The sequence below is a fragment of the Megascapheus bottae genome, chromosome 9, assembly GCF_031878675.1.
Source record: "Megascapheus bottae isolate mThoBot1 chromosome 9, mThoBot2.hap1, whole genome shotgun sequence".
NCBI classification, from domain to species: Eukaryota; Metazoa; Chordata; class Mammalia; order Rodentia; family Geomyidae; genus Megascapheus; species Megascapheus bottae.
This window is the reverse complement of record NC_143517.1, coordinates 53,703,903-53,729,502: the sequence shown is the minus strand read 5'-3', so window position 1 is coordinate 53,729,502 and position 25,600 is coordinate 53,703,903. Positions and strand designations below refer to the sequence as shown.

Sequence of the window (25,600 nt, the reverse complement as noted above, 5' to 3'; positions counted from 1 at the left end):
TTCATTTAAAACTTTTATTTGCTTACAAAACACCAACAATAAAAACAGGTCCTTGAAAACTTATCTGGTGCATGTACAAACAAATCCCTGTAGGTAAGAATGGCAAGCCTGGAACGTACATACTACTAAACAAATTGTTGATAAAAAAAAGATGGGCTGGTGGAAAGTCATGACAGGAGGCCAAAATTATCAGTAAATCTATCTTTTAAATTATTAGATCCAGAAAAATTATTTTCTAGCACTTGTTTTTAAATACCCGTGAAACCAGTTGCTAAGGGAATCTTAGTTTGACAGATCAATTAAGCAAGAGGTAGTTGACCAATGATAATCCTTTTCCTTGGGGGTAGGATCTTTTGAGAGTCATTCTTCTGCTGCTGGGACCCCATGTCCCTCCAACACAGTCATTATCTATCTTCTCAGAGAAAACATCCTAAGATTCCACTTATCTATCCCAATTTATCTTTTGAGTAGACTCTTCTCTGGAAAAACAAGTCGTCTGGTGTGTCATTAAAACAGTGAAGGGAAATCATTTCTGTGCCCTCATGAATTAAGGAGATTGTCTTTAAAAAAAAAACTATTTTTGGTTGACAATTATAGTAATAAAGTAATCTGAGGAGGAAACAGAAGCTGTTGAAATGACTCCTCCTTCCCCAAATAACATACAAACCACAGAACATTTTCTTGAGTATGGTTCCTCCAAGGTCTTGCCTTTGGTCTTCAACGTGTCCTGAGGCTGTCAGATCCCAGAGCCCCACAGTTCCATAGCCTCTTGCTCGTCGTGGACAGGGGTGAATTCAGGCTCATCTGGATGGGGAGCTAAAGAGGAAAAGTGGGAGGGGTGGGACTTGATAGGACCCAGGAACCATAAATTGATATCCTCCCCTCCCCTGGGTCCTTAGACACACTGATTTGGTCAGTAAACTATAGAGATTCCTTGTGTTGGTAGAAAGCTGGTGGCATCTCCCCCACTGTACCACGTCACCCTGGGCTTTCACAGTTAGAGGAGGAAGGTGAAGAGAGTGAAATGGTTAGGAAAGTGAAATGGGAGCCAACTGCTTAAATAGTGTATGTTTTATTTACAAAAGAAACCCTGGCAACACCGCAGAATTATAAAAGAAAAATAAAATTTAATAACCAACTCATGTTAGAAGTCCTTCACCAAGGGAATGAGAGGGCAGGAATGGGATCCAGGCAGGAAGGAAAGACAGGGCAAGGGCAGAGGAGAATAACCACCCATTGTGTGGGGGTGAAAGAGGGAAAGAGGAGAAGCACATTAGGGCGACTTTTCACAGAGCCTCTGGAGAAAATTTATCATCACAGACCTCTGTCCAGGTTGACCTGGAACAGTCAATTTCAATTACAATTGGGATGGATGATTTGGTTAAGATTTGCTGTCATCAATTCATTTGGACCAGGGTGGGTGAGAGTTTTAAAGGTGGGAAGGCAGGAAAGGGGAATGCCCATTGTTAGGGACAGGGTCTTAGTGGTGGAGGTGAACAGAACAGTTCTGTATCTATATAGACCAATGCCTGGGCCAATGTGACTACTGTAAAGGACTTTTGCCTCATTGCTGGTAATCATTGTAAGGAATCAGGTCTTCATAAGGGACAGAGGGATTTGAGAGAACAGGGAGGGAAAAGATGAACAGAGAAAAACACATCAGCAAAACTTTGACCAATTCCCCTAGCAACTAAAGTTAAATTTCTTCTGAAGTGGAAAACTCATTAACTAAAACATTCATTAACCCCATACTCATCACCGACCCTCTAGCTTTCTAGTTTTTAAAGTTGTTGTTCTGCTGGGGTTTTTTTTGTTTTGTTTTTACCAGTCCCGGGACTTGAACTCTGGGCCTTGGCACTGTCCTTGATTGCTCTTTTTTTTTTTATTCAAGGCTATCACTCTACCTCTGGATCCACAGCACCACTTCTTCTGTATATGTGGTACAGAGGAATCAAACCCAGGGCTTCATGCATGCAAGGCAAGTGCTCTACCGCTAAGCCACTTTCCCAGTCACTTTTTAAGTTTCAAGAGTAACTGGACCGATGTGATCCCATTGAACAACATGCCAACGTGCCCACCACAGGAGATGTATGGAAGAATCTTTCAGATTCGACCAGCCAGACCAGTCTTCAGACTACTCTTCATTACCTAAAATGCATGGGGTGGGCAGGATGCCACCCAGAAAGAATCGTGGAGACCTTACTAATTATGGACTGAGGTTCCTCTAAAAATAAAACTCCATTTCACTGGGTGTTATGGCAATGACCATAGAAGTAATGCAATATGGAACTCCTCCATCCCCCCCCCCAAAAAGTCCACCTATATCCTCCAAATGACGCAATATGAAGTCTGAGTTGAACTAGGTGTGGATCTCCATTTAGAGGAAGACTTCAATGTGTAGTTATTTGAATTTCACTGTCTAGAAGATACTTTTGGATGATGCGAGGTAGTGAGGAGTCTGTACAATGCCTCCTCCTCTTATTTATTTATTTGTTTGTTTGTTTTTGTCAGCAGTGGGGCTTGAACTCTGGGCCTGGGCGCTGTCCTGGAGCTCTTCAGCTCAAGGCTACAACCCTACCCCTTGAGCCACAGCGCCACTTCAGGTGATTCATTGGAGATAAGAGTCTTACAGACGTTAGGACTTTAGTGCCTGGGCTGGCTTTGAACCTTGATCCTCAGATCTCAGCCTCCTGTGAAGCTAGGATTACAGGCCTGAGCCACCACGCCTGGCTGTCTCCTCCTCTTAACTGCTCATCCAGATCTGGTACTAACCACAGTAGAAACTGTTCAAGGTCTATAAGAAGATGACACTTACCTCCAATGCCATAGGACGAGCATGACGAGGGATCACAATATCCAGGCTGTCCAGAAGGACCTTGTGGTCCAGGTACCCCCAAGTGCCCTGGTGGCCCCCTTGGTCCAGGAGAGCCAGGAGGCCCAGGGCTGCCAGGACGACTTTCCCCTGAAGGTCCTAAGAGGCAGTCACAGAAAAAAGAATTGTTCACAATGCTGTGAGTTTTGAGATCACCACCTAGTAACCTAATGTCTGTAAGAAGCCTTACACATGTTCACAACTCGGGTAAGGTATCTCTCTCTACTCATTAATGTCTTTTGCCTAAACATGATTCTCTGGGTAGAAGATCATCTCGTAATTAACGCATTTGCTTTCTCAAAAAGCTAACATAAAGTGGTGGTGTTGCTCAAGGGGTAGAGCAGGAGCCTTGAGCTGAAGAGCTCAGGGACAGCGCCCTGGCCCAGGCACTCCTATTAGAAAATGAAAACAGAGCTAACATAAATAATTCTGAAGATAGTGTTTAGCTCTGGGCATTTTGATTTCTATGCCTGCATTGGAGGACACCAATTCTGTATCTATAGATCTTGCTGAAGCAGTCAAGGGTGGACTGTTAGTAATAAACTGGCCTGTCAATAGAATAGATGAGAACTAGACATGTGAGCTAGATATAAAGATGTAAAACAGCCATTCCCCTTGTCTGTGATATTAGTACTTGAAATGATTGGTATCCTGCAGTTTCTTGTTAAGTAGAAAAATGTACCCGACGGTCCTGGTGGGCCTCTTGGACCTTGAGTTCCAATGCCTGGGTTTCCTTTCTCGCCCTTGAAACCAGTGAGACCTGTTTCAAAGAAGAAGATAAAAGAAGTCAGAAAAGTGGAAGAAGGAAGGGGAGAGAAGAGGAAAAGGGAAGGAGAGGGAGAAGGAAGAAGGAAGATAAGAAAAGGGGAAGGAAGGAGAAGAGAAAAAGGAAGGAAGGAAAGAAGGGAGGAAGGAAGGAGGTAGGTAGAGAGGAAGGGAAGGTGAGAGGGAGGAAGGGAAAAATCCTCTTAAGAATTCTATCTATTCTGGTACTTGGTATTTATATGGGTTTTAACAGTTATCTTTCTGACGTAGATAATGGAAGGTTGTTGATTTAAGATTATGGGTATCATGGGATTTGGGAGTTTAATCCTGGCCTGAGTAACTTATGCAAAATCCCATTTCAGAAGGCAGTTCTGTGTGTCTGAATGTAGTTTGTATTTGGAACACAGCAACTATGCTTATCTTTTTCCTTCTACTGAAGGAGGTTAGCCTGTCAGGCTCTGCCTGGTGTCTTTGCATGAATCAGGGCACTTGACGTATGCAGCTGGCACTCCACAAATAGCACAGTAGAAATCTGAAGTGGACATGCTTAACATTTTCCTTTGGGTCCACCCTGTAATATATCTGCAAGAGGCACGAATTATCATTAGGCAACAAAGTTCTGACAAGCGTGAGTTTCCATTTAAAAACTTGGAAGCTTCAGGAAAGCCTGTGCTTGATTTGGCTGATTCAGCCCCATAAAAATCTAAACCTGCTTGAGCTTCTTTTCCATCAAACAGAACTCTAATTCCAAATAATTTATGGTACTATTAACAAACTATACATGTTCACAGGAAAATTATAAAAAAAGAACCTGATACATACTTCAACACCTCATCATTCAAATAAATCCTATCTTGAGATCACTGGACAGGGGGAACACCTGTACTGAGCCCCAGCCTTAACTGAAGACTAGATGATGTTAGATTCCACAGGGTGTTCTGGATAACATCCTAGAAAATCCTGCTGTCTGACAGACCCATGGCGCATGCTCTGATAGGCGGGAATTAGATCTATAATGTACTGGGATTTAACAAATTAAAAAAAAAATTGCCAGTCCTGGGGCTTGAATTCAGGGCCTGGGCACTGTCCTTGTGCTTTCTCAAGGCTAGTGCTCTACCACTTAAGCCATAACACCACTTCTGGCTTTTTCTGTGTATATATATATATATGGTACTGAGGAATCGAATCTGGGGCTTTGTACATGCTAGGCAAGCACTCTACAACTAGACCAAACTCCCAGCCCAGCTATGACAAATTATATAGGATTCTAGATACTCACATACAGTGTGACTAAAAGAGGATAATAGTCTTAGGAGACAACTGCAAAGATGCAATGCCTACGTGCCTCTTCATGTTTATATAAAATAATATTCATACTTAAATGAACTCCATGGTATGGAAACAAAAGACTTATTTTTCTTTTTTTAGTTTTTAATCATTCTGTCTTCTTTATCATATATATGATGTATTTACATGCATATCTTTGCGGGGAGGTGGTAAGGCACAGAACTCAAGGGAAGGAAGGTGAAAAAGTAAGCTGTAGAACTCATGGGTGGAAATGGGGAGGGAGGGGCTGGGAGAGAATGAGGGAACAGAAGGCACTGTAGTTATGAAAGGAAATGTACTTGTTACCTGACACATGTAATTTGTAATTCCTCTGTATATCACTTCTATAATAACAACAAAGTAAATTTAAAAAGGGAAAAAATCCTGCTATATTTTTTTTGGGGGGGTGAAGTAATAACTCTTTGAAACAGCTCAATGTAATATTGTATCTCTGTTAATTCATACCTACTAAAAATATGTCAAATTGGCAAAGTCTAGAAGAAATTATAAATATAGAATAGTCTATTTGGTAGGTGGCATGTATGTAAATATTTATAAACAATCTAAATTGAAAATAATTTTCCCTTACAATAAGTGTAATACCTATTCACAAATAAATTAGAACTTCACAATGAGCAAGAATCCTGACACTTGAAAATAATCATTTTGATCTCATTGTTTCTAAGTTCTAAGAGGAAAAAAATGTGATATACTTGTTCTGGAGGCAGATGGTAAAATAAGCAGTAGTAGGTAACAGGTTTGGGGAACTTTGTTGTTATTGCTGTTGTTTTTTAATACTACATGTGTAATGATTCTCCTCACAGTGTGAATTGCTCCTAATAATTACCTACTAAGGTCCAGACTACAGGGCATCTTTAAAATAGCAAGTGCTCTTTCTGGCTAGGAGTGAGCCCATGTAGCTTAAACACCAGTGTGCCCCCCAGGTACCCCCAGTTTACTGCATGGAGCATTGCTGATACTATGAAAGCTCCCCGAAGACCACTGCTCCTGTGTTAGACTAGGGCACAGGTCAGCCTTTTAGGAGCCCATAAGGAAGACAGTGATTTCTCAAAAGTAGAAATATAATCTCCTGAGTTTGGCAGGTATATGATTCACTCACACTAGTCATTATTTAATGCTCAGTTGCTCATCGAGTTATTGAGACAGAAAAACAACCTATCTATTGGATATTCCCTTCAGAGCTCCTTGAAGCTGGCTTCTTTTTTATTAGTAATTATTATCATCGGTATGGTTGACTGTTGTTATTTGAACACCAGGGTTTAAATTCACAGCCTTATGCTTGGCAGGCTGATACTCTAATATTTGAACCATACCTCCAGCCCTTTTGTGGCTGTAGCTTAATTTTCAGGAACAATCTTACATTTTTTTTTTTTTGCTCACGCTGCCCTGGACTTTTGTCTTTCCACCTCCTAAGTAGCTGACATCACAGTCATACACCAGAGTGCTAGCCCAACATTTGAGGGAGTGTTAGTGCTAATCCTTTTTCCCAGGCTGGCTTTGAACTCAGATCCTCTCAAGCTCTACTTCCCAAGCTGCTATGATTATGGACAAAGCTATTGAGCCCAGCCTTAGGGTCTGTTCTTCTTAGCTGATGGGTGGTCTCTGCTCCCTTACATATAGCTGAAACTTTGGCCCAAATTCTTCATCTGTTAAAATTCATATTACTTCCCCAACAGGGAATCACTAATTTTGAAAGAACCAGAAAATAATAAAATATACTGATGACTAATTCCAAGCTGTTGCTGATTAATTTGAGGTGACTCAGAGACCTCTCACGACCTCATCAGAATGACCCGACTGCGCCACCGACTCTGCCTGACTTTCTCTAAGCGCATCCATAAGGGCCATCCAGAAAAGTGCTAAAGTTTTGAACCTATCTTCCTATCTTTGGCTGATTCATGAGGAAGACCAAATGAAGCTACGATACATTCTAAACGATCTGTAGCCTGACATATTAATATTTTCCCCTGTGCACATATCCGGTTCTCACACCAAAGGAATATTCATAGCCATCACTAAACATAGCTATAAATTTCATTCTTTCCTTGTATCTTTTTCTATCCCTCTGTCTCTGTATGTATCTTTGTCCCTGTCTCTGTCTGTTCTTTCAAGTGAAAAGGATCATATTAAATCATGAGAATTGAAATTAAAATGTAAACTTAGACCCTTTAATGTCCTAAAAGTTGATTGGGGGGGAGAGACAGACAGACAGACATTGATTCTAAGCCTTGAACGTCAGGGCCTAGATGTTGTCCCTTAGCTTTTTCTATGTAGGTCTGGCAGTCTACTACTTGAGCCACACAACGAACACTTACAAAGGAATAAATAAATGAATTAATGTTTTTTTTTTCCTCCCAAGGTATCTGTGTCTCCCTTGGTACCAAATACCCTACTGCATTATTTATTCTCATATCAACCTGACCCAAACTCTGAATTAAAAGATAATTTCGTATTGATCTCTTTAGTTAGCATTAGACCCAAAAAGAATCTCATGGTAGATAGGGAGGAGGTTCAGTAAACATGGAAGGTTGAACAAATGAATGTCCAGACAAACACCCCTGTTGCACCTTATAAGCAACAGAGCCTCTGAAGACTCAGCAGACAGAAGTCCTTAGGCTGAACTTTCCCACTCCTGAATTATGTGAACACTGTTTGTTAATACCAAATTCCTGGTGTGGAGTGTCTACTTTTAGTGCCTTTTGAAAATAAATATAATTGGTTCCACTGAGATTAAAAGTTCTGCTGTTTTGTCATTTATGTAAGTAAGATAAAGAGCTGACATATCAAAAAATACAACTCAATAAAGATTAAAATATTGTTTCCTGTGAAATTACCAAAATATTTAGGATTTATAAGAGCGATATCTCCTCCCGTTCCCTTTTTCTCACTCTTTCCCTTTCTCACTCATTCCCTTTCTTCTTGTCTTCTTTGAAATCTTCTTTCTTTCTGACTTTGTCTGACCTCATAATTTTTTCTAATAATTAGAGTCATTTTAGCTTTACAGCAGAGTTAAGCATTAAGTCTAGAGATTTCAAATATATCCCCTGCTTGCTTAATGCATATCCTCTCCTCCCTCTCTCTTCCCTCCCCTACCAACATCTCCCATTACAGTCCACATTTGTTATTTTTCACTCATCCCTTAGAGTCTCATTTGGCACTGTTTCAGACAGCTCCTAACACTATCCTCTAATATTTACTGATTCACCAAAGCATGGATCTGCTTAGCTGAATTCTTCATGGTGTCTCCAGAGCAAGCCACAAATGAAGTCCCCAAGAAAGTAGTCAGACGAGAAAATAGGAAAGATAAGGAAGAGTGGATATGATCAAAGTTATGGTATACCTAAAAAAATACTTGCTGTTCTGTATAATTAATATGCACTATTAAAATAATTTTTAAAACATCTGCCCAACAATTGGATGAATGCTAAGTTCAATTAGCATTCATTAGTATAGAAATCTCTATGTTTAACCTGTTTTCACTGTCTTATACCCTATACAGGACCTGTGGGCTGTGTTTCTTGTCTTCCTGACCAACTGCCAACAGGCTTTGGCTTGTTCTCTGCCTCCACACTGGGTGATTAGATTACACTTATCACACTTTCTCAGCTACCTTTGCTACTGGCCTTTCCTTATAAGCTATATTGGAACTGTATTCAAGAGGATTTCTTTTGCTCACACTACATGTCCTGAGGCTGGCTCTTTGGTGTCTGTTTCCTATTTTCTTTGGCTTGTTGGCTTCCATGTAGGAAGATTTTGCTCATTCCTCTGGCTGCCTGGCCACATCAAGCACTCCAGGCTGGACTCCCATGCTGCTCCACGGAACACAGTCACTTCTTCCCGGGTCCAGGCCCTTTGAAGAACTCCCAGGATTTATGCCCAGGCAGATATGCAAGGCCTGGGGAATGCTTTCATTGTCATTGTACCAAGAAAGTCACCGAGACGGTGGAGCAAAGCTTTCAGCTGTGTTATATTTGTCTGTTGCCTGGGAAATGCTGGCAATCAATTCCAAGCATCGTCTGTTGCTACTTTAATGTGTGCTTAAATACATGATACCAGGTAAAAAGTACTTAATACCTGGTTAAAGACAGCAGAGTAATTAGACTCAATTCAACAAATATTCTAGGTACTTTGCCAGGTTCTGCTATTTCTACATTTGGTCTTTACATTTCCCTGTGTGGAGGTGTCCCAGATAGAAAAATCAAGTTACTTTAAGTAAATAATGATCCCTCTTTTTATTACTTTTCTCATGTTAACAACTGGCCATCTACTCTGTCTCTATTATTCAGGGTTTAATCATATAAATCACTCTAGATCTCTATGGCAGAGAGAATTTCACATACTTAGATGGGCCACAGAAATGTCTAGAGTCAAACAAAGATGCAACACCTAAATTAGCAACAGTAGGAAGCCACTAACACCCATAGGAATGTAAGAACAATATGATAACTTTGTATGAGGGGAACCTAAAGCCTAGAGCCTGCCAGTAGGATCTAGAAATAGAGAGGTTGGCCAGTGGAATCAAGAACTGCAGAAGGGTTTGGCCATCAGTGGAGCTGGAGAGGAGAATGTGGTAGCACTGAGGGCAGGAGTTTCTGGCCTTTTGCCTTCTTCATATCCTCTAATTTGTGCCAGTGCCTCTCATAAGCTGATCATCTCCAGAATGGGTTGGGTACTGATTCACAGTATCACACAACTAAGTCACTTATAAAGAAAACAGGAAGAGAGACAAAAGAAGATAGAAATGAATTAAGAATCCAGACTCATATTCACACTGCCTGTTCATAGCACGTTGCCACAGAGTAGGGGAAAACACACAGAGAGAACGAGGTTATAGTAAAGAGTGAGAAGAGCCATGACAGAAGTAGAAAGCATGGAATGAATGTATCCATGGAGAGACAGAGGCTTTCCAGGATGTCTGACTGCAGATAGGAAATCGACAAAAGCAGCATCAGCCATGCTTCTCTAGACTGCAGAGGGGACCTCTGTGAAAAGCCTTGCTCCTGAAGGACAACAGGGTACAAGGGGGAACCTGGATGTATCCAAATGATTTTTCCCACATCAGATGCTCCAAATCTACTTAATCTACTTTCTGACTAACTCTGCACCAGAGGACAACTTGAAAGAAAATGCTTACATTGTTAACTCAGGAATGTGCTATTAATGCGAAATCTCAGGACTGAGGCACCATAACCACACAGGCTTTGACTTTTAATGTGGCCCTGGGGTGAATGAGTAATGACAGTTACAAAGCTAGCCAAGAGCAAATCAACACCATAATCATGTATGATTTAGGAAATAAGTATTATATTTCAGGTACTCTGCATAATATAAAAAATGCTCATTAAATTTGACTTTTAGAGACAAAGTAGCCATTTCAGATAGGATTATGAGCTGGTAAATCATTACAACTCCAGTGTGAGGAAGTCTACCTGGATATTGAATGGCATGTGTGAGGCACTAATGAAGTAGGATAGAGAACAGCTGGTCTATACATTGGGGGGGGTGGCTGTCAAATATTCTGTGAGTATATATTTCAGCTATCATTCTCCTCTAACTCAAACTCAGACATGATTGATTTATTGCATATTTATTCAGAGCTAGTCTACTCATCCTCTAAGCATTTTGGTTTGTGTATTTTTGTCGTTGTGGTGGTGATGGGTTTTGTGTCACGCTGGCACACTATACCTGAGATTTTTTTTTTTTTGCTCAAGGCTCGTGCTCTGCCATTGACACACATTTCTACTTCCAGCTTTTTGCTGGTTAATTGAAGAAAAGAGTCTCACAGACTCTTCTGCCCAAATTGCCCTTGAACCATGATCCTGAGACCTCAGCTTTCTATGTAGCTAGAATTACAGGTATGAGCTACCAATGTATATAGGCATAAGCTACCAGGATACCTAAGGTTTTTAATGTTTTTAAGCTATGGAAACAATTATATTGGCTTCTGTTGCAAATGGAAAAGGAAATGAGAAATGAAGTATGGGGCTGGAGAGCAAGATGCAAAGGGCGGCTCTGACCAAGAAACACTGATACCTGGATGGACACATTACATCGCAATGATCTGAAAGACTGCAGCAGAGAATTCTACAGATAGATGGTAAAGACAGACAAACAATGTGTTGGTTGTCCTTCTCAAGCCTTTCAAATCTCAGGGTCCTGGAAGTCACACCGCAGAAGAGCCACTGTCAGGGACGGAAGCATCGTGTCTGAGATTCACTTAGAGGAGAGTGGTGTTGGACATACAAATTCAAATCCCCCTGTGTTTGAGTGGGTGAAGAACTTCATAACCCCTGAAGCAAAAGCTTGTGACTCCCGAGACAAGATTCAACAGCTTTATAATGTCTAATTCACTGGCTGTGGTCACTGTCTCTAAAAGCAAGTGGCCATGAGAGTTCCACGGTAAGAAATGGAGCCCTCCTGTCAGTACGCAGCCAGGGCTTGAAAGTCCTGCCTATACTCTCAGGGGAAAACAAGTTTTCCTGGAAACAGATCCTCCAACTCCAAACAAAACTCCCACTGACAGCAGCCTTGCCTGACATCTCAATTTCATGATTGGCTCAAACTAAACTCTAATAAACTCTTATATAAGCCATCTATGTTCGCTGAGTTTTAAGGTAATTTGTTATAGAGTAATAGAGTACTAATAAAAGAGACTTCAGCAGCCACCATGATTGCATAGCGTCACTCTGTAATGGGGAAAGAATAAAGGAAAGAACTGTCATTGTCAACAACTAAGATAGATGCACAGTAGAAAAAACAGCCCATCAAACCTTCAAAGGTTTGACTTGAAAGCAATTTACCTTGGACTTTAAGCCACTGGTTATTGAATGAGAAAAGAAAATACACTGTCACCCAAGAAATGAGAGGCAGGGGATAAGATATAATTGAATCTCAATTGTAATACAAAATCACAGAAAGATTTAGATATACTTAAGTGCCAAGCAGCAAATCATGGTTCTGCATCATGCTTTACCTTTCATCAAACTGATCTGTCCCACTGAGCTCATTTTTTTTCCAGCAATAAACCAGAAGTTTCATAGAATTGCTTCTCACCACTCCAATAGTCCTGGCTCTGAGCTACTCTGCATTTAGACTAATTTCTACCAAAGTATTCTGCCAAATTTATCTTCATTAGACCAGAGGAATATGAAACACCAGAACCCTACTTTTCTCTTTAAATTGGGTCTCTCTTTTCTTTCTAGATGTGTCACCCTTGCCATCTCACACCATTAAGGTTAGAGATATAAATAAGGGTCAGGGTAGGACAGAGTGTATGGTCTCTACAGTCATTTCTCAGACCAAGTATAAGTCTAGTTCTTCTTACATTTGCTGGGGCAGGGTGGGTTCTTTTGATGGATAGCATTTATATTCATTTACATAACATTGATTACCCATTCCCATAATTTCCTATGAATTTCCAAACCACATTTTTTCCATCCCATTATGCTGAAGCTAGCTAATTTAGTATCCCAAATTGAGAGGCTCCAGAGGCATCAATGGTTTCTCATCTAAAATATCAGGTGTGTAGCAAGCATAAATTGCACCATTCTAGCTTTCTCCTCTCTTTGCCCCCAAAGTCATAGGAGAATAACTTCTTTAATTGTACACCTAGATCTACAACCATCTGTCACATAGGTAATTCCCCTAGTTATATTTAGGTACCTATGACATAGCCTGTCAAAGTGTGTAACCTTACAAAAGGTTCCTTTATGTTCACCTAACAGATCACCTAGCTTCACTGTGACATTTGAAGTTACAGATGCCCTAGGCTAAGGAGTTCAGGGTGTGGGAGAAGGTAAATAGTATGAACTCAGCCCCCTAGTCATTCTGGTTAGCATAGCAGGTACAACGTTCTGAATTTGATGGCTCTCAGTACAAAAAGTAAAATAGAATAGAATGGGCTCCCCAGATATTGCAGTCCAGGAATCATGCCAATTTGCACTCAGCACCTAGTCTCCTTGTTCTACTGTGTAACTTTGAACAATTCACAATCTAGATAAACTTCCGTTTTTCTCACCCCAAAATGGAGGTAATCCTCATTGTGTAGCAGTTTCATGAACCTAATATATATGCAACAGAAATACACTAGTGGCTTAATCACTTCTAACACCTTTTCTTAGCAAAGGCCTTGATTAAATCCTGACACCATTTTCTTTCTACATAATGAATGCACTGGGCATTTTCTGTCTCTCACCTGGCACCTTCAGTCACACGTCCCATTGCTTCTTTAAACAAATCTATTTTTTCCAAATAAAACAGCATGTGACTTGACAACCTGTTGCAATCTCACAAAATGTCTCATTTTAAAGGCTGTATATGTTAGTAATTAAGACTGAAGGTTATCAAAACTTCTTATACTTTTTTCCTTAGGATATGACATTGGAAATGAGACTGCTAAAAAGAAGATGTTCATTTTTAACAATGTGACATGTCTCAAATTGCCCGCCAGAAATTAAGTGGTTACTTTCATTTGTACAATCTCAGTAACATTGGAGAAAATGTGATTTTAAAAAATACACCATGAATGCTTAGCACCAAATAACTGGAATTTACTGTTGAAAAAAATACAGCATTTGAAAGAAAAAAAAAACAGCATGTGTACAGGTTTGAATACAATATTGGCAGATGCATTTGGTGCCTAATAAGTGAAAGTCACAGATAATTGTGTTGCCTCATATACAGTTTAGCCAAAAAGCCTTACATAAACCCTGTATTCAATAAATATTTTCTGACTTATAACACAAACCAGATATGAATTCCAGCTGTTGTAGATTGACAAAATATAAATAAAAGTGTTTAGGTGGCTGATGGCTCTGATGCAATGATTTTGGAAGAATCATAGAAACTGAAAGAGTTATACAAAGACATAAACCAGAAAAAAATTTCTGGTTCTTTTCAATTAAATAAATAAACACATTTTAGTAAATAATAAAACTCATTGCTGTCTTGGTTAATTTTAGGAAACAATAACAGAGACACTGGATGAAACAAGTTCTGATAAAAAAAAAATTAGCCAAGGCAATTGACATCCTAAATCTGTAGAGTCAGGAAGTCTGGATAGAAAGTAAGGCTCCTTTAAGTGCTAAGCTATATTGTTTTTAATCCTTCTTCCATAGTTTCTGTTGGTGCTTGCTCATAACAATTAGTTTTGCTCCTTATAATTCAATGTCTCTTTTAAGCCTGTCTTACACAGTATCAAAATAATCAGTTTAAACAGCAGAAAAAATTTAATAGTGTCTAGTGGTGTTTAGCTCTTATTTCTAGTCCTGACATTGATCTTCTTTTGGCCTCATTCTCTTATACTTATCCTTTTATATAAAAACAGGAGGATCAGAGAACAGATGACTAAAGACTTTAGTGACAAAAGTCTATTGTTATACAGTATCATTTCCCTCTTTATTTTTCCTGGGGTACATAGATGACAAGAGCAAGAAGAGAATCTCAGTGCCCATCTTACAAAAATGAACCCTGAAACACTGCTGGAAATGATGATAAACTGCAATCTGCTAATCTCCAAGCATTCCCTTCTCCTGGGAATCACTCAGACCCTCTTACTGTTCTCTCATTTTCTCTCTCTCTCTCTCTCTCTCTCTCTCTCTCTCTCTCTCTCTCTCTCTCTCTCTCTCTTCTCTCTCTCTCTTTCGCTCTCTCTTTCTCTCTCTCTCGCTCTCTCTCTCTCTCTCTCTCTCGCTCTCTTTCTCTCCCCCCCTTTGTATTTATGAGACACAAGGCATTGCTTTCTACTCTTAGGGAATACACATTTCCATGCATGTAAGACATTTATATCTTGAAAGTTCACGTTTCTTTTATTAAAGGATTTATTAACATTGATTCTTACATCAGAAAGTTCATATTTTTAATGGTTGCCTGGGACCCCCCTTTGTTTTTTAGAATTCTTAGGTGGTATTTTTCTGTCATTTAACTACTCAAATAATGTTGCAAGGCAGAAGGACTCAGTTTGGCAAGAACAGAGCCTAGGGCTTCCAAAAAAAGAGCAGAGACAACTTGTGATTTGCTTGGAGTGACTCAGGCTCTGGCTCTGTGAGTCCTGAGTGGACAGCTTCCCTGCCTGGCGCCATGGAGCAGGCTCTGCTAACAGAGGTGGCCACTTCCCAGGCTCACAGAGTGCTGCAAAGTTGTGAGGAAATGACTTTTTTCTCTATGGCTGCTGACACCCAGAGGACATCCAGAAAGAAAAATCCTAACTGGATCCCAATCCATACAACCACCGGTGAGTGTCTACCAATTACAAAGCAGACATGTGGCTGTTCACTAACATCTGGAGTATATCACATGAGAGAAAGAGACGCTGAAAGCATCAGATGTCCAGGACAGAGATACCTGTGGTTTGCAGTGGCTAATAAAAACTTCACTCAGGAGCCAGGTACCAGTGGTTCACACCTGTAATCCTAGTTATTCTATTCAGGAGGCTAAAATGTGAGGATTGATGTTCAAAGACTAGGCAGGAAAACAAGGAAGACTCAGCTCTCCAATTAATTACTAAAGAAAATCCAGAAGTGGAGCTGTGGATCAAGTGGTAGAGCACTAGACTTGAGCAAAAAAGCTCAGGAATAGCATCAAGGTCCTGAGTCAAGCCACAAGACCAAAAAAAAATCCAAACCTTAATTCATGAGACAGGAATTAGATTAAACTCTGAATATAAGACAACGAATGAAAAGGATATTTCCAAAGGAAGAAAGCAGTATGTATTTTCAGAATGGGCAGAAATATACTGCTGGCATGGCTCAGGAATCAACACGAAATGCTGCCTTTGGGGTCTACATCTATACCCCAAGTTCAAAAAAAAGGGCAGATAGGTACTAAGTTAGCTACCCTGGGTCTACATTCTGAAAATCGTGTCTTAGGCCATACTTTTGTCACTTGTCTCTTTTCCCTGTCATTGTCTTCATGATTAATACATCACCACAAATTCTCAAATCTCTTTTGCTGCTTTTGCAATGACCGATCTTGGTTCACTTTTGACATTAGGTGAAATTCAAGCAAAGGAATCATCAATGATTTATACAATGCTTGGAAGATCAATAGATCACAGAAGAAAGACTTAGTAGGGTCTGTCTAGGAAAGTGAAAACCTGGGCCCATGAAACTATTCAACTGCTGCTCATTCTGTGTACAGTGTACACACATACACACACACACACACACACACACACATATCTATACATACATACAGAGCTTTGATTCATGTGAAGACACTTCTGTCCAGAGGAGTGCACCATTTTCTAACTCTTCCAATTAAACCCTTTCTTTAAAATCAATTTGCATTATAGGAAGAGTGTGTGCATGTGTGCTCGTGCACGCGCGCGCGCGTGTGTGTGTGTGTGTGTGTGTGTGTGTGTGTGTGTGTGTGTGTGTGTGCTGGTACTCAGGCCTAGGACTGGCCCTTAGTTGTTGTTTTTTTTTTCATTCAAGACTGGAACTCTACCACTTGAACCACAGCTCCAGTCTCCAGGATTTGTGCCAGTTAATTACAGATAAAGGTCTGATGAACTTTCCTGCTCAGGCTGTATTGAACCAAAATCCTCAGATCTCAGCCTCCTGAATAGCTCTAACTTATGTGTAAGAGGCCTTGAGCCATCATTGCACAGCTGGGACATCTGTTTTATGTTAGTTCAAGGCCTCTTACACACGAGTCGGAGCCTTTAGGCAGGCGTGACTTCTGCTGCACACTGCTCAATATATTTTTTTTCCAATCATGGGGACAAATAAGGAGGAAACCAAAGTACAGAGTAGGGGGTAGAATCCATTTTGGCCCCTCATTTGATTTTATAGCACCACGGCCCTGCACTGCCGCCCTGTCTTCTCCATTGGAGAGTTTCATCAAGACTCTCCTGGCTTACCTCGTTCTCCTGGGGTCCCGGGCACACCTGCACTTCCTGGGAAGCCCGGTGCACCTGGGGGTCCCTGTTCACCTGGAGTTCCAGGCGAACCTGGTCTCCCCGGCTCCCCCGGAGGCCCTTGGATGGTCCTGGTAGGTGAGGAATGGCTGGGAATCTGGTTGAGGATGGCTGTGTACCTAGCCATGTGACCTGTGGAAACATGCAAAGAACAGTCCGATCAATGAAGGGAAGTCCAGATTGTTATTCCAGAAAGCCGTGTTCAATATCCACCAATGGCCAAAAGCCCAGCCCGTGGAGACACACCGATTTCCAGCCTTGAATATTTTCTGTTTCACTTAGGGCGAGATGAACGCCTGGCTTGGATTCCAGTCGCATCTCATGGGTTCGGCATTGCGCAGCGAACGTCAGCACAGCGATAAACATCGCTGAGCAGAAATCATAAATTTTATCTTCACCCCCCAACGTTTATCTGACCCCGAAAACCTCACACAGCTGCCTTTCTCCTGCAATTTCCTTTCCTGTTAGTTGTCTTTCTTCCAACCCACAAAGTCTGCTCCACCCTTTTGCTCACAAATCCCCAGACAATTGCCCTGTCTCCACTCAGTTACAAGATTTTTTTTTTTTAAAGTAACCTTCATAGGGTTTCAGCTGTAGAAACTTCCACTGGCTTTATAAAATAAAAATTATGGCACTATCTCCCATAATTCAACTTAAGCCAGAAAGAATATATGTTAGTAATTATAAGTATAGATTTATAAAATATTTGCTACTTGGTAATAAATAAATGTCTTTAATATTTTTTCAGCACCAATAGAGGTGCAATATTCTTCACATAAATAGAATTTTCTAGATGGCTATTATTTATTCCCTCCCAGATATTTAAATCTAAATGAAAATTGTAACTACATTTAGGAGGTAGTCCTAAAATATTTTCTTTCCTTAAGTGTGGGACTAGAACGTTGTCTATGGCTTTTTGGACAGAGGAGTTATTTCAGCTCTGCCTTTGGCAGAAGGCTGTCCTTCATTACTGTCCCAGCTGTGCTCACCTTAGCATCAGAGTTTCCTTTCTAATCCTTTTTAGCATTATTTTGATCAACTAAGAATTATAAACCAGATGGCCAAGCTGGTAAGGAATAGTATCTAAACTAATGGTTCAAGTTCTGTGTGCAGGCCTGAGGAATAAAGAGTGCAGTGGAAAACCAGAGCAATGGTAAGGAAAACAGTTGAGCTAACAGCCGGACAACTTTGTACAATGTCTTTAATTTCCTTTTCTTCCACACCAACAGACAAGGCCTCCTGATTTCCTAAGATGCCAGTTAGGCTCTAACTCACTGACTTGATTACTTAGAACTTTCTCACAAATGTCTGAGAATTACTAAGGGCAAAAGCTAAATTTTGAATGCTCTGTTTTAGGGGATGCTCTAAACAGTCATTCACTTACTCAAGGTTTTCATTTGCTAGTGGAACAAGACAGTGAACACTGTTGAACTCTTCTCATAGGCAGTATTAGTCATAGGAACATTGAACCCTTTGTGCTTTCTTCTAATACTAATCACTCAGAATCATTTACATTGTTCATTTGAAATGACAAATCTGTGAAGCAATTTGGGATACAAATCTTCCCTCTGGTAATGTATTGTTGCTATTGCTGTTGTTTTTAAATGGCTCTACTGGGGTTTAATTTAGGGCCTCAGATTTGCTAGGCAAATAATTCTACTACTTGAATCATTCCTTAGTTCCATAAGTCATTGTTTTCAAATATCCTATTTTGGCACTAAACTGAAACAGTTCATAAAAATGGTAAATTCTTCATGTACATTTATTTTGCATATTACATTAGATAACATTAATCATTAAGGAGGAGGACTGCTGTGTCTGTAGCTTTGACCTTTTTTGCTCTGATGTTTTCATCTTAATGAAAACTCTTGCAAGTTTGAGATTTTCATACCTCCCCCAGGGTAGGGTCTATCTCAGAACTGCAGGTGGGACTTTTGGACCAGGCCAAGAGAGTCTTCTTAGACACATGTTGGACTCCCTTGGCTTGACTCCCAAACTTCCTGGGTTAAAATAACTGTAACCCTGAATCTGATAAGGGAATGACTCTGCAAATGTCAGGCTGGAAGGGGAAGGGCATTAGCAGAGCAGAGGATGGATGGCTGCTGAGCAGGACAAAGGCTGGATGCATTTGAGAGGAATATTTTGCCTTTACTTGGCCTCAGTTCTTTTAGAACTGACCAAATTACGGGAAAAGAGAAGGATCCACCCTAATAATCCTCTGGCTACATTAGTGAGGCAAAACGCATCAGCAGACAGTGGCAAATGTGCAAATAGATGGACATAGTATAAATAGGAAGGTATCAATAATTGAAATGCAATGCTGATCAGGTATAAAATGAAAAGTGTAACAGGTGTTGTATCAAAGTCTAGTATAATTTTTGGCACAATGCCACATGCCCAACATTATACATGCCATATTAAGTATCACATTGACCCGATTTCTCTCTTCCCCTCCCTCCTCTCTGTCTCTTCCTTTCTCTCTCTCTCTCCCTCCCTTTCTCACTTTTTCTCTCTCTCCCCTTCTCCTTTTTTTCTCTGTATATATTTTGGCCTAAGCCTAAGGAATAAAAGGAAAGACCTTAGGATTACCAAAACAAAATAAATGAAAAACTGGACAAGATTTAAACCTTATGAATTAGTAGAAATTAATATCTTGAAGGATCTTTTTGAAGGTAGTTTCTGAGATGCATCTTGGTAGTTGAAGTGCTGAACACTTAAGAGAATAGCCTATTTATTGGAAGGGAAAAGATAGAACAGATTTGATCTGAGCAAATCTATTGTCCTTGGGCTGGGGACAGAAGAGTTTGGCTTCTGTACCACTGATCTAGAGCTGGGGAATAATCTGTTATGGCTGTGCTGGATGGATTACTGGTAAAAAATTTATGAAGGATCAGGGGTGACCTCCTTTGTCACTGTGGTCATAGGAAAGGCCAGTCACCATGTGTCACTTCTACGGTGACTGCAACGCACTTACTCTGGATGAGCTGCTCACACACTTGACGTGCCACTGCCCTCACCATGGCCTGAGACTGCAGATCACCCTAGAGGAGAAAGAAAGATATCAGCCAGTCAAGCACAGCTCAGCACAGCCACACAGCCAGGACCTGACTCACTGCAATCAGCAGGGCTCTGAGCTCTTAGCCACAGGATAGGCCAACAACCAGGATGCCTACAGAGGAGGAGAAAAAAGTGTATACATGGTACGGGGCATCAGAGTCTATATTAGATTTATAAAGTAAGCAACTAAGATCCCAGATTCGAAAAAAAAATAGCTTTGAAACAAACCTATATATATATATACATATATATATATATACACAAATGAGGCATTTATAGTTCCTTAGAGTTTATAAAGTACAGTGCTTTCTCAAGCAGTGGTTCATCTAATACTAAGAGCTCAAGGTAAAACTGCTAGACTCGTTTTATAACTGACATTAACCACATTCTTCAGAACGTTTCTGAGGTAACTGGCTGAGCCTCAGACTCATTTTTAGGATTCTATTAGAAGCTGTGCCATTTACTTAAGCAAAGAGAAGATACCTAAAATACATGGATTTCAGTTTTAGGGCTGGCTAGTTCATTGGTTCTGTCTATCCCTTGTCTCCCTGAGTGTTGATATTCAACATCAGGAAGACACCAACCTCATGCTACTATGTGGTTCTTACTGAAACTCATTTGCATCCACTATATAACTGAATTATCAAATCCACTTTGTGAGTGCTAGAAGTCTGTCTCTTTTCCCTTTTGTTCTGAAGAACGGAACCCAAAGTCATTGAACAAGATGGCGGGAGATGTGTAACTGGAAAATAGCTCTGAAGGTCTGATCAGGTGAGCAAGGGACAGGGTAGGAGAGGGGATTGTGTGATGATAATGAATGACTGTGGTGATGAGTGGCTACCTTCTACCAAGCTAATGCCATGGCTTCTGTGCAGCCAGAAAACATGCCCAGACTTACTCGTTCACCTCGTTCTCCCTTTGCTCCAGGAACACCCTGTAAAAGTGCAAAAAGTGAGTTACTTAGGATGTTGTGCTTGGCTCCAGTAATGGTAGTACATTTTTTTCTTATTGAAGAAATCTTTCTCAGCTTTGATAAAAAAACAAACAAACAAAGAAACAGTTATACAAACCAAGTGTGGCAGCACACTGTAATCCCAACCAAGGATAAATTGCTCCTTTAAACATTTATTCCTTCAGCCTCTTCATGTACATATAGGGCTTTCTTTTCTTATTTTTTGGCTATGAAATTGGAAATAGCAGTATATTCCACTGTAAACTGTTTTCACCAAATAGGCCTTCACAAGTTTCTATACTAAATACTAAAATTCTACTGGATTTTACCAATATTCCACAACTAACTTTACAAATGTCTTCTGACTAGAAAAATGTTTTTAAGTTTTAAGATTGTCTTTAAGTAGTGTACAAAGGGGTTCCAGTCCCACATGTCAATTATGAGAAGAATGAGTCCTGATCAATGCACCCCTTCCGTTATTCCTATCTCAACCCCACAAGACCTCTAAAACCCTTCATTCCACTTTCATATATGTACATTGAGTTTATAACTTTATTTGCCCACCATTCCTCTCTTCACATGTCATACGACTCCTCATTGTAACATCAATCTTAATGGCACCAATCCCAACTCAGTAACTTTCCCCAAGTGTGCTTTATTAGAAGTTATCCAAACTGAAAAAATCTCAGCTAATTTCAAGTGTCGGGGGGAGGGGAAAGGAAGAAAGGGCTGCTATAACATGTAGTATTTGTAGCTATTGGAGGTAAAGATTGCTTCCACCACAGCTGTTTGGAAGTCTGAAGTAGGAAGATCACAGTTTAAAGCCAGCCAGGACAGGAAAGTAGGTGAGATTCTTATCCCCACTAAACTACAATTGTCAGATATGGTAGCTTGAGTGATAGAGTGTCAGCCTTGAGCAAAAGGAAGCTCAGGGACAGTACCCAGGCCCTGATTTCAAGCCGCGGGACTGGCACCGTAAATACATACATAAATACATAAATAAATAAACAAGCAAAGTGACCATAGTTTGAGTCACTATAAACTGTAACCATAGTTATTTGGAAGGCAGAGATCATGGGATCACAGTTTGAGGCCAGCCAGGCATAAATATTTGTGAGTGTCCATTTCAGCTATTATCCGGGTACACATTTGTTGTCCCAGGCCCAGACATAAAGCAAGACTCTACTTCAAAAATAACAGGCTCAAGTTCAAGTTATAGAGCTAATAACTAGCAAGTATAAAGCCCTGAGTTCAAATCTCAGTACCCTTAAACAACAACAACAACAAAAATACCCATGATTTCAGTCTCTACAGAGAAAACAGAATCTTCCTGAAATACGGTTCCAAAAAACCAAGTCTGTCTTGCTTATACATTTCTGGGTCTGAGATATGGCAGCAGTTCAAACACATGCACTGTATGGCTAGCTATTACTTCAAGTCTGCATAATTATCCCACTTGTGTTTCATGTCAAGTACTTTGAAAAAAGACTAGAAAAAAATGCCTCAGATATCTTGTAGCAAGTACCTACACTAATAGAACAACTATTGATTTAAATTCCTTTGGCAACAATTTATTTTGGGTGGCTGTCTCTCTGAACAGACATCTTCCCTTATGCCTTAGATTTCACGAATAGACAATTCTCTAAAGAGACAGAGGTGTCTTCCCTGCAGGTCCCACTGGAAATAAGAGATTCTTCCATTATCATTCGATAAAACTTTAACAGAAATAGCTTATCAAGCATGATGTCCAAAATAAAAGCAAAAATCAGCAAATACATGAACATTCTGCACTTAAGTTATAAGTAGTATTTAAATTGCTTTTACCATGGCCCAACCCTTGTTCTGGATACATTTGATATGTTAACTCAAGTTAACAGCCTTGCGTGATAGCACATCATATGCTTTTATCACTCGTGCAAGAGTAATTCAAGTATTCCTTACAAAATCCCTATGGGACAGTATTTGCTCCCATCAGACAGGAAGATGACACACAGGACTGTGGCTCCAGCATCTGTGCACTGTCAGGATACTCTACTGATGGTGGAACAAGGACAATGCTTCACATACCTGCTGATTATTACCTCCCAGTCCAGTAAACATCATATTTTCCCCAATTACAACAAATAAGCTAGGCACGATGGGGCATCCTTGTAATCCCAGCAATTCAAAAGGGGAAAGTCAGTGGCCTGATATCAGTCCAGGCAAAATGTGAGACTCTATCTTAACACTAACTAAAAGCCAAAAGGACCTGGGGTGTGGCTCGGGTGATAGAGTGCTTGTTAGCATAAGACCCGGAGTTTAATTCCCAGTTCTGACAAAGAGGGAAGGGAGGGAGAGAGGAAGAGAGAAAGGAATGGAAGGGAGGATAGGGAAAGGGAAGGAGGAAGGGAGATGGGGGTAGGAAGGAAGGAAAGAAAGTACATCTTTCTATATACTATTCCCCAAACCGAATTAGTAATTCAGTGAGATTTTAATTATTTTGAATTATTTAAAAATCTATTTTCTCTTAAACACTTTATTTCTGCCTTGGGGCATTTCCATTACTATCAAGTATTATAGTGGTTTGTTTGAAAATGCTTCACATTTGAAGAAAGGAATTTCTAGTGCAAGCCTGATTGCACTGCAGTTAGTGGACAGCCTGCCTGCTACTGGCTCTTTCTAGAGTGCTGAGATTGATGTGCTTAATTGGGCCTGAAATTCCTCATACTCCATTTCAAGATGTTCATTATTAAGTAGTTAAGGACATGCTAAGCAGCCTTAATGAAAGATCTTTGTAATGAAATATCAGTGTAGCAAGAAACTACTCTGCCATCTTTCCTTTGATTTTTTTTCAAAGTAAAATAAAATAAAAATTCCTGAGCAAGTGAAGGCCCATAACTACACTAAAGTACACTTTGATGTAAAACACACAGTCCCTGTATGTGAAGGTAGGAAAAAGTGCCACCTATTTTCTTTAATTTTAGGAACACTTGAAATGTAAAGAAAAGGAAATACAGTAGCTGCATTCATAGATTCACAGAACTTTAGTGCCGAAAGGGAGGGGCATGAGCTCCTGGGCCAACTCCTGCGCACTAAAGATACTTGCTAAACAAACGCCACATCTCTTAAGCTGTCTTCAGAGGTTTTCAGGTCACCTGGTTCCCAATCTGTAAAACTAGCCTTCTCCTATTCCAGTCATCAGTCTAATCACAAGACCAGCTTCCTTTCCCTCGTTTCCTTCTTTTTTCTTCCCTTTCTCCTTTCCTCCTCCCTTCTGTCTGTCTGTCTGTCTGTCTGTCTGTCTGTCTGTCTGTCTGTCTCTGTCTCTGTCTCTGTCTCTGTCTCTGTCTCATATCTCTCTCTCTCTCTCTCTCTCTCTCTCTCTCTCTCTCTCTCTCTCTCTCTCTCACACACACACACACACACACAAATACATCTACAGTACTCTATGTATCAGATACTGGGCTGAAATGTAGCAATACAAACATAAGCATGATCAAATTCCGTCTTCAAGGAGCCATTGGAGAGCCAGACATCAACAACCTGAAGACATACTTGACAGCCTGTGGACATAAGGATGGCTTTACATGAGAGGTATTCGGTTTTAGCTTGAAGCACACCAGGAGCGACTGGAGGACAATGCCACCCAAACAGGCACCAAAGCATGCCCAAATGGAAAAGGGTATGGAATATAATAGCCTACACTAGAAGAGCTTTAAATCATTTGTGGGTGATGATGCGAGACCAGGATGCAGAAGAAGGTTAGGGGCATGGAGAATGGCCTTGAACACTTGTGAACATGTGACAGAGACCCCACCATCTGAAGATGAGGATCTCTACTAGGGCAACTCAAACCACAGAAGGACACAGAATTATGCGAAAAGTTGTCCAGCATAGAGGGCACTCAGGAGGCTGAGATCTGATGATCATAGTTCAAAGCCAATGAAACTTTTATTTCCAAAAAGCTAGAAGGGAAGCTATGGCTCAAGTGGTAGAGTGCTAGCGTAACATGTACGAAGACCCAGGTTTGATTCCTCAGTACCACATACATAGAAAAAAGCCAGACGTGATGCTATGGCTCAAAGGGCAGAGCTCTAGCCTTGAGAAAGCCTAAGAACAGTGCTCAGGCCCAGGACTGGCAAAAAAAAAAAGTCCAGGATAGCCCCAGGATCAGTTCACACACACACACACACACACACACACACACACACACACACACACACACACACACACAAAGGAAGTCCAACAGCTAACGACTGGACCAGACCAGGGTTAAAACAGAGTCTTAGGGCCCAATTAAAGAGTACCTTCACGGGAACTGAGAAGGGCCTGAAGTAAAAGCATGGTAACTGTGAAGAAGCTAGAGAAAGAGTCGAAAGACAGTAAAATACACACATGTACACTGTGTTTGTCCTGTTTTGCACAATCCCTACCTAGGCCATGTCGTCTTCCTGTCTCTGTGGTACTAATTTCATCTGTAGTTCAAGATTTCATTGCTGTACTGTACCCTTCCAAGGCTGTTATATTCCCTGCCTCAGCCAGCTTAGAGGGATGTCTCTCCCCTGTCTCTCTCTCTTTTCTCTGTCCCTCTTCTCTCACTCTTTCCTTCCTCTCTCCAGTCCCTCCATTCTTCCTCCCTTACCACCCCCCCTTTCATAGCAGTTTCCATTTCTTTCCCTGAAGACATTTCACACTGTGTTTTGATACACCT

The 25,600-nt window shown here is 40.6% G+C and overlaps 1 protein-coding gene across 1 annotated transcript in view; it reads right to left on the bottom strand.

The window, feature by feature from the left end:
• Col14a1 (collagen type XIV alpha 1 chain) overlaps positions 1-25,600 on the bottom strand; it is a 182,287-nt gene continuing 156,687 nt past the window's right edge. Inside the window, exons 43-48 of the mRNA XM_090339326.1 lie at positions 20,857-20,892; positions 19,876-19,942; positions 16,845-17,033; positions 3,555-3,632; positions 2,816-2,971; positions 1-816 (exon numbers count right to left, since the gene is read on the bottom strand). Of these exons, the coding sequence (XP_090195452.1) occupies positions 737-816; positions 2,816-2,971; positions 3,555-3,632; positions 16,845-17,033; positions 19,876-19,942; positions 20,857-20,892 (606 nt within the window). The 3' untranslated portion in view covers positions 1-736. The remainder of the gene's footprint in view (positions 817-2,815; positions 2,972-3,554; positions 3,633-16,844; positions 17,034-19,875; positions 19,943-20,856; positions 20,893-25,600) is intronic.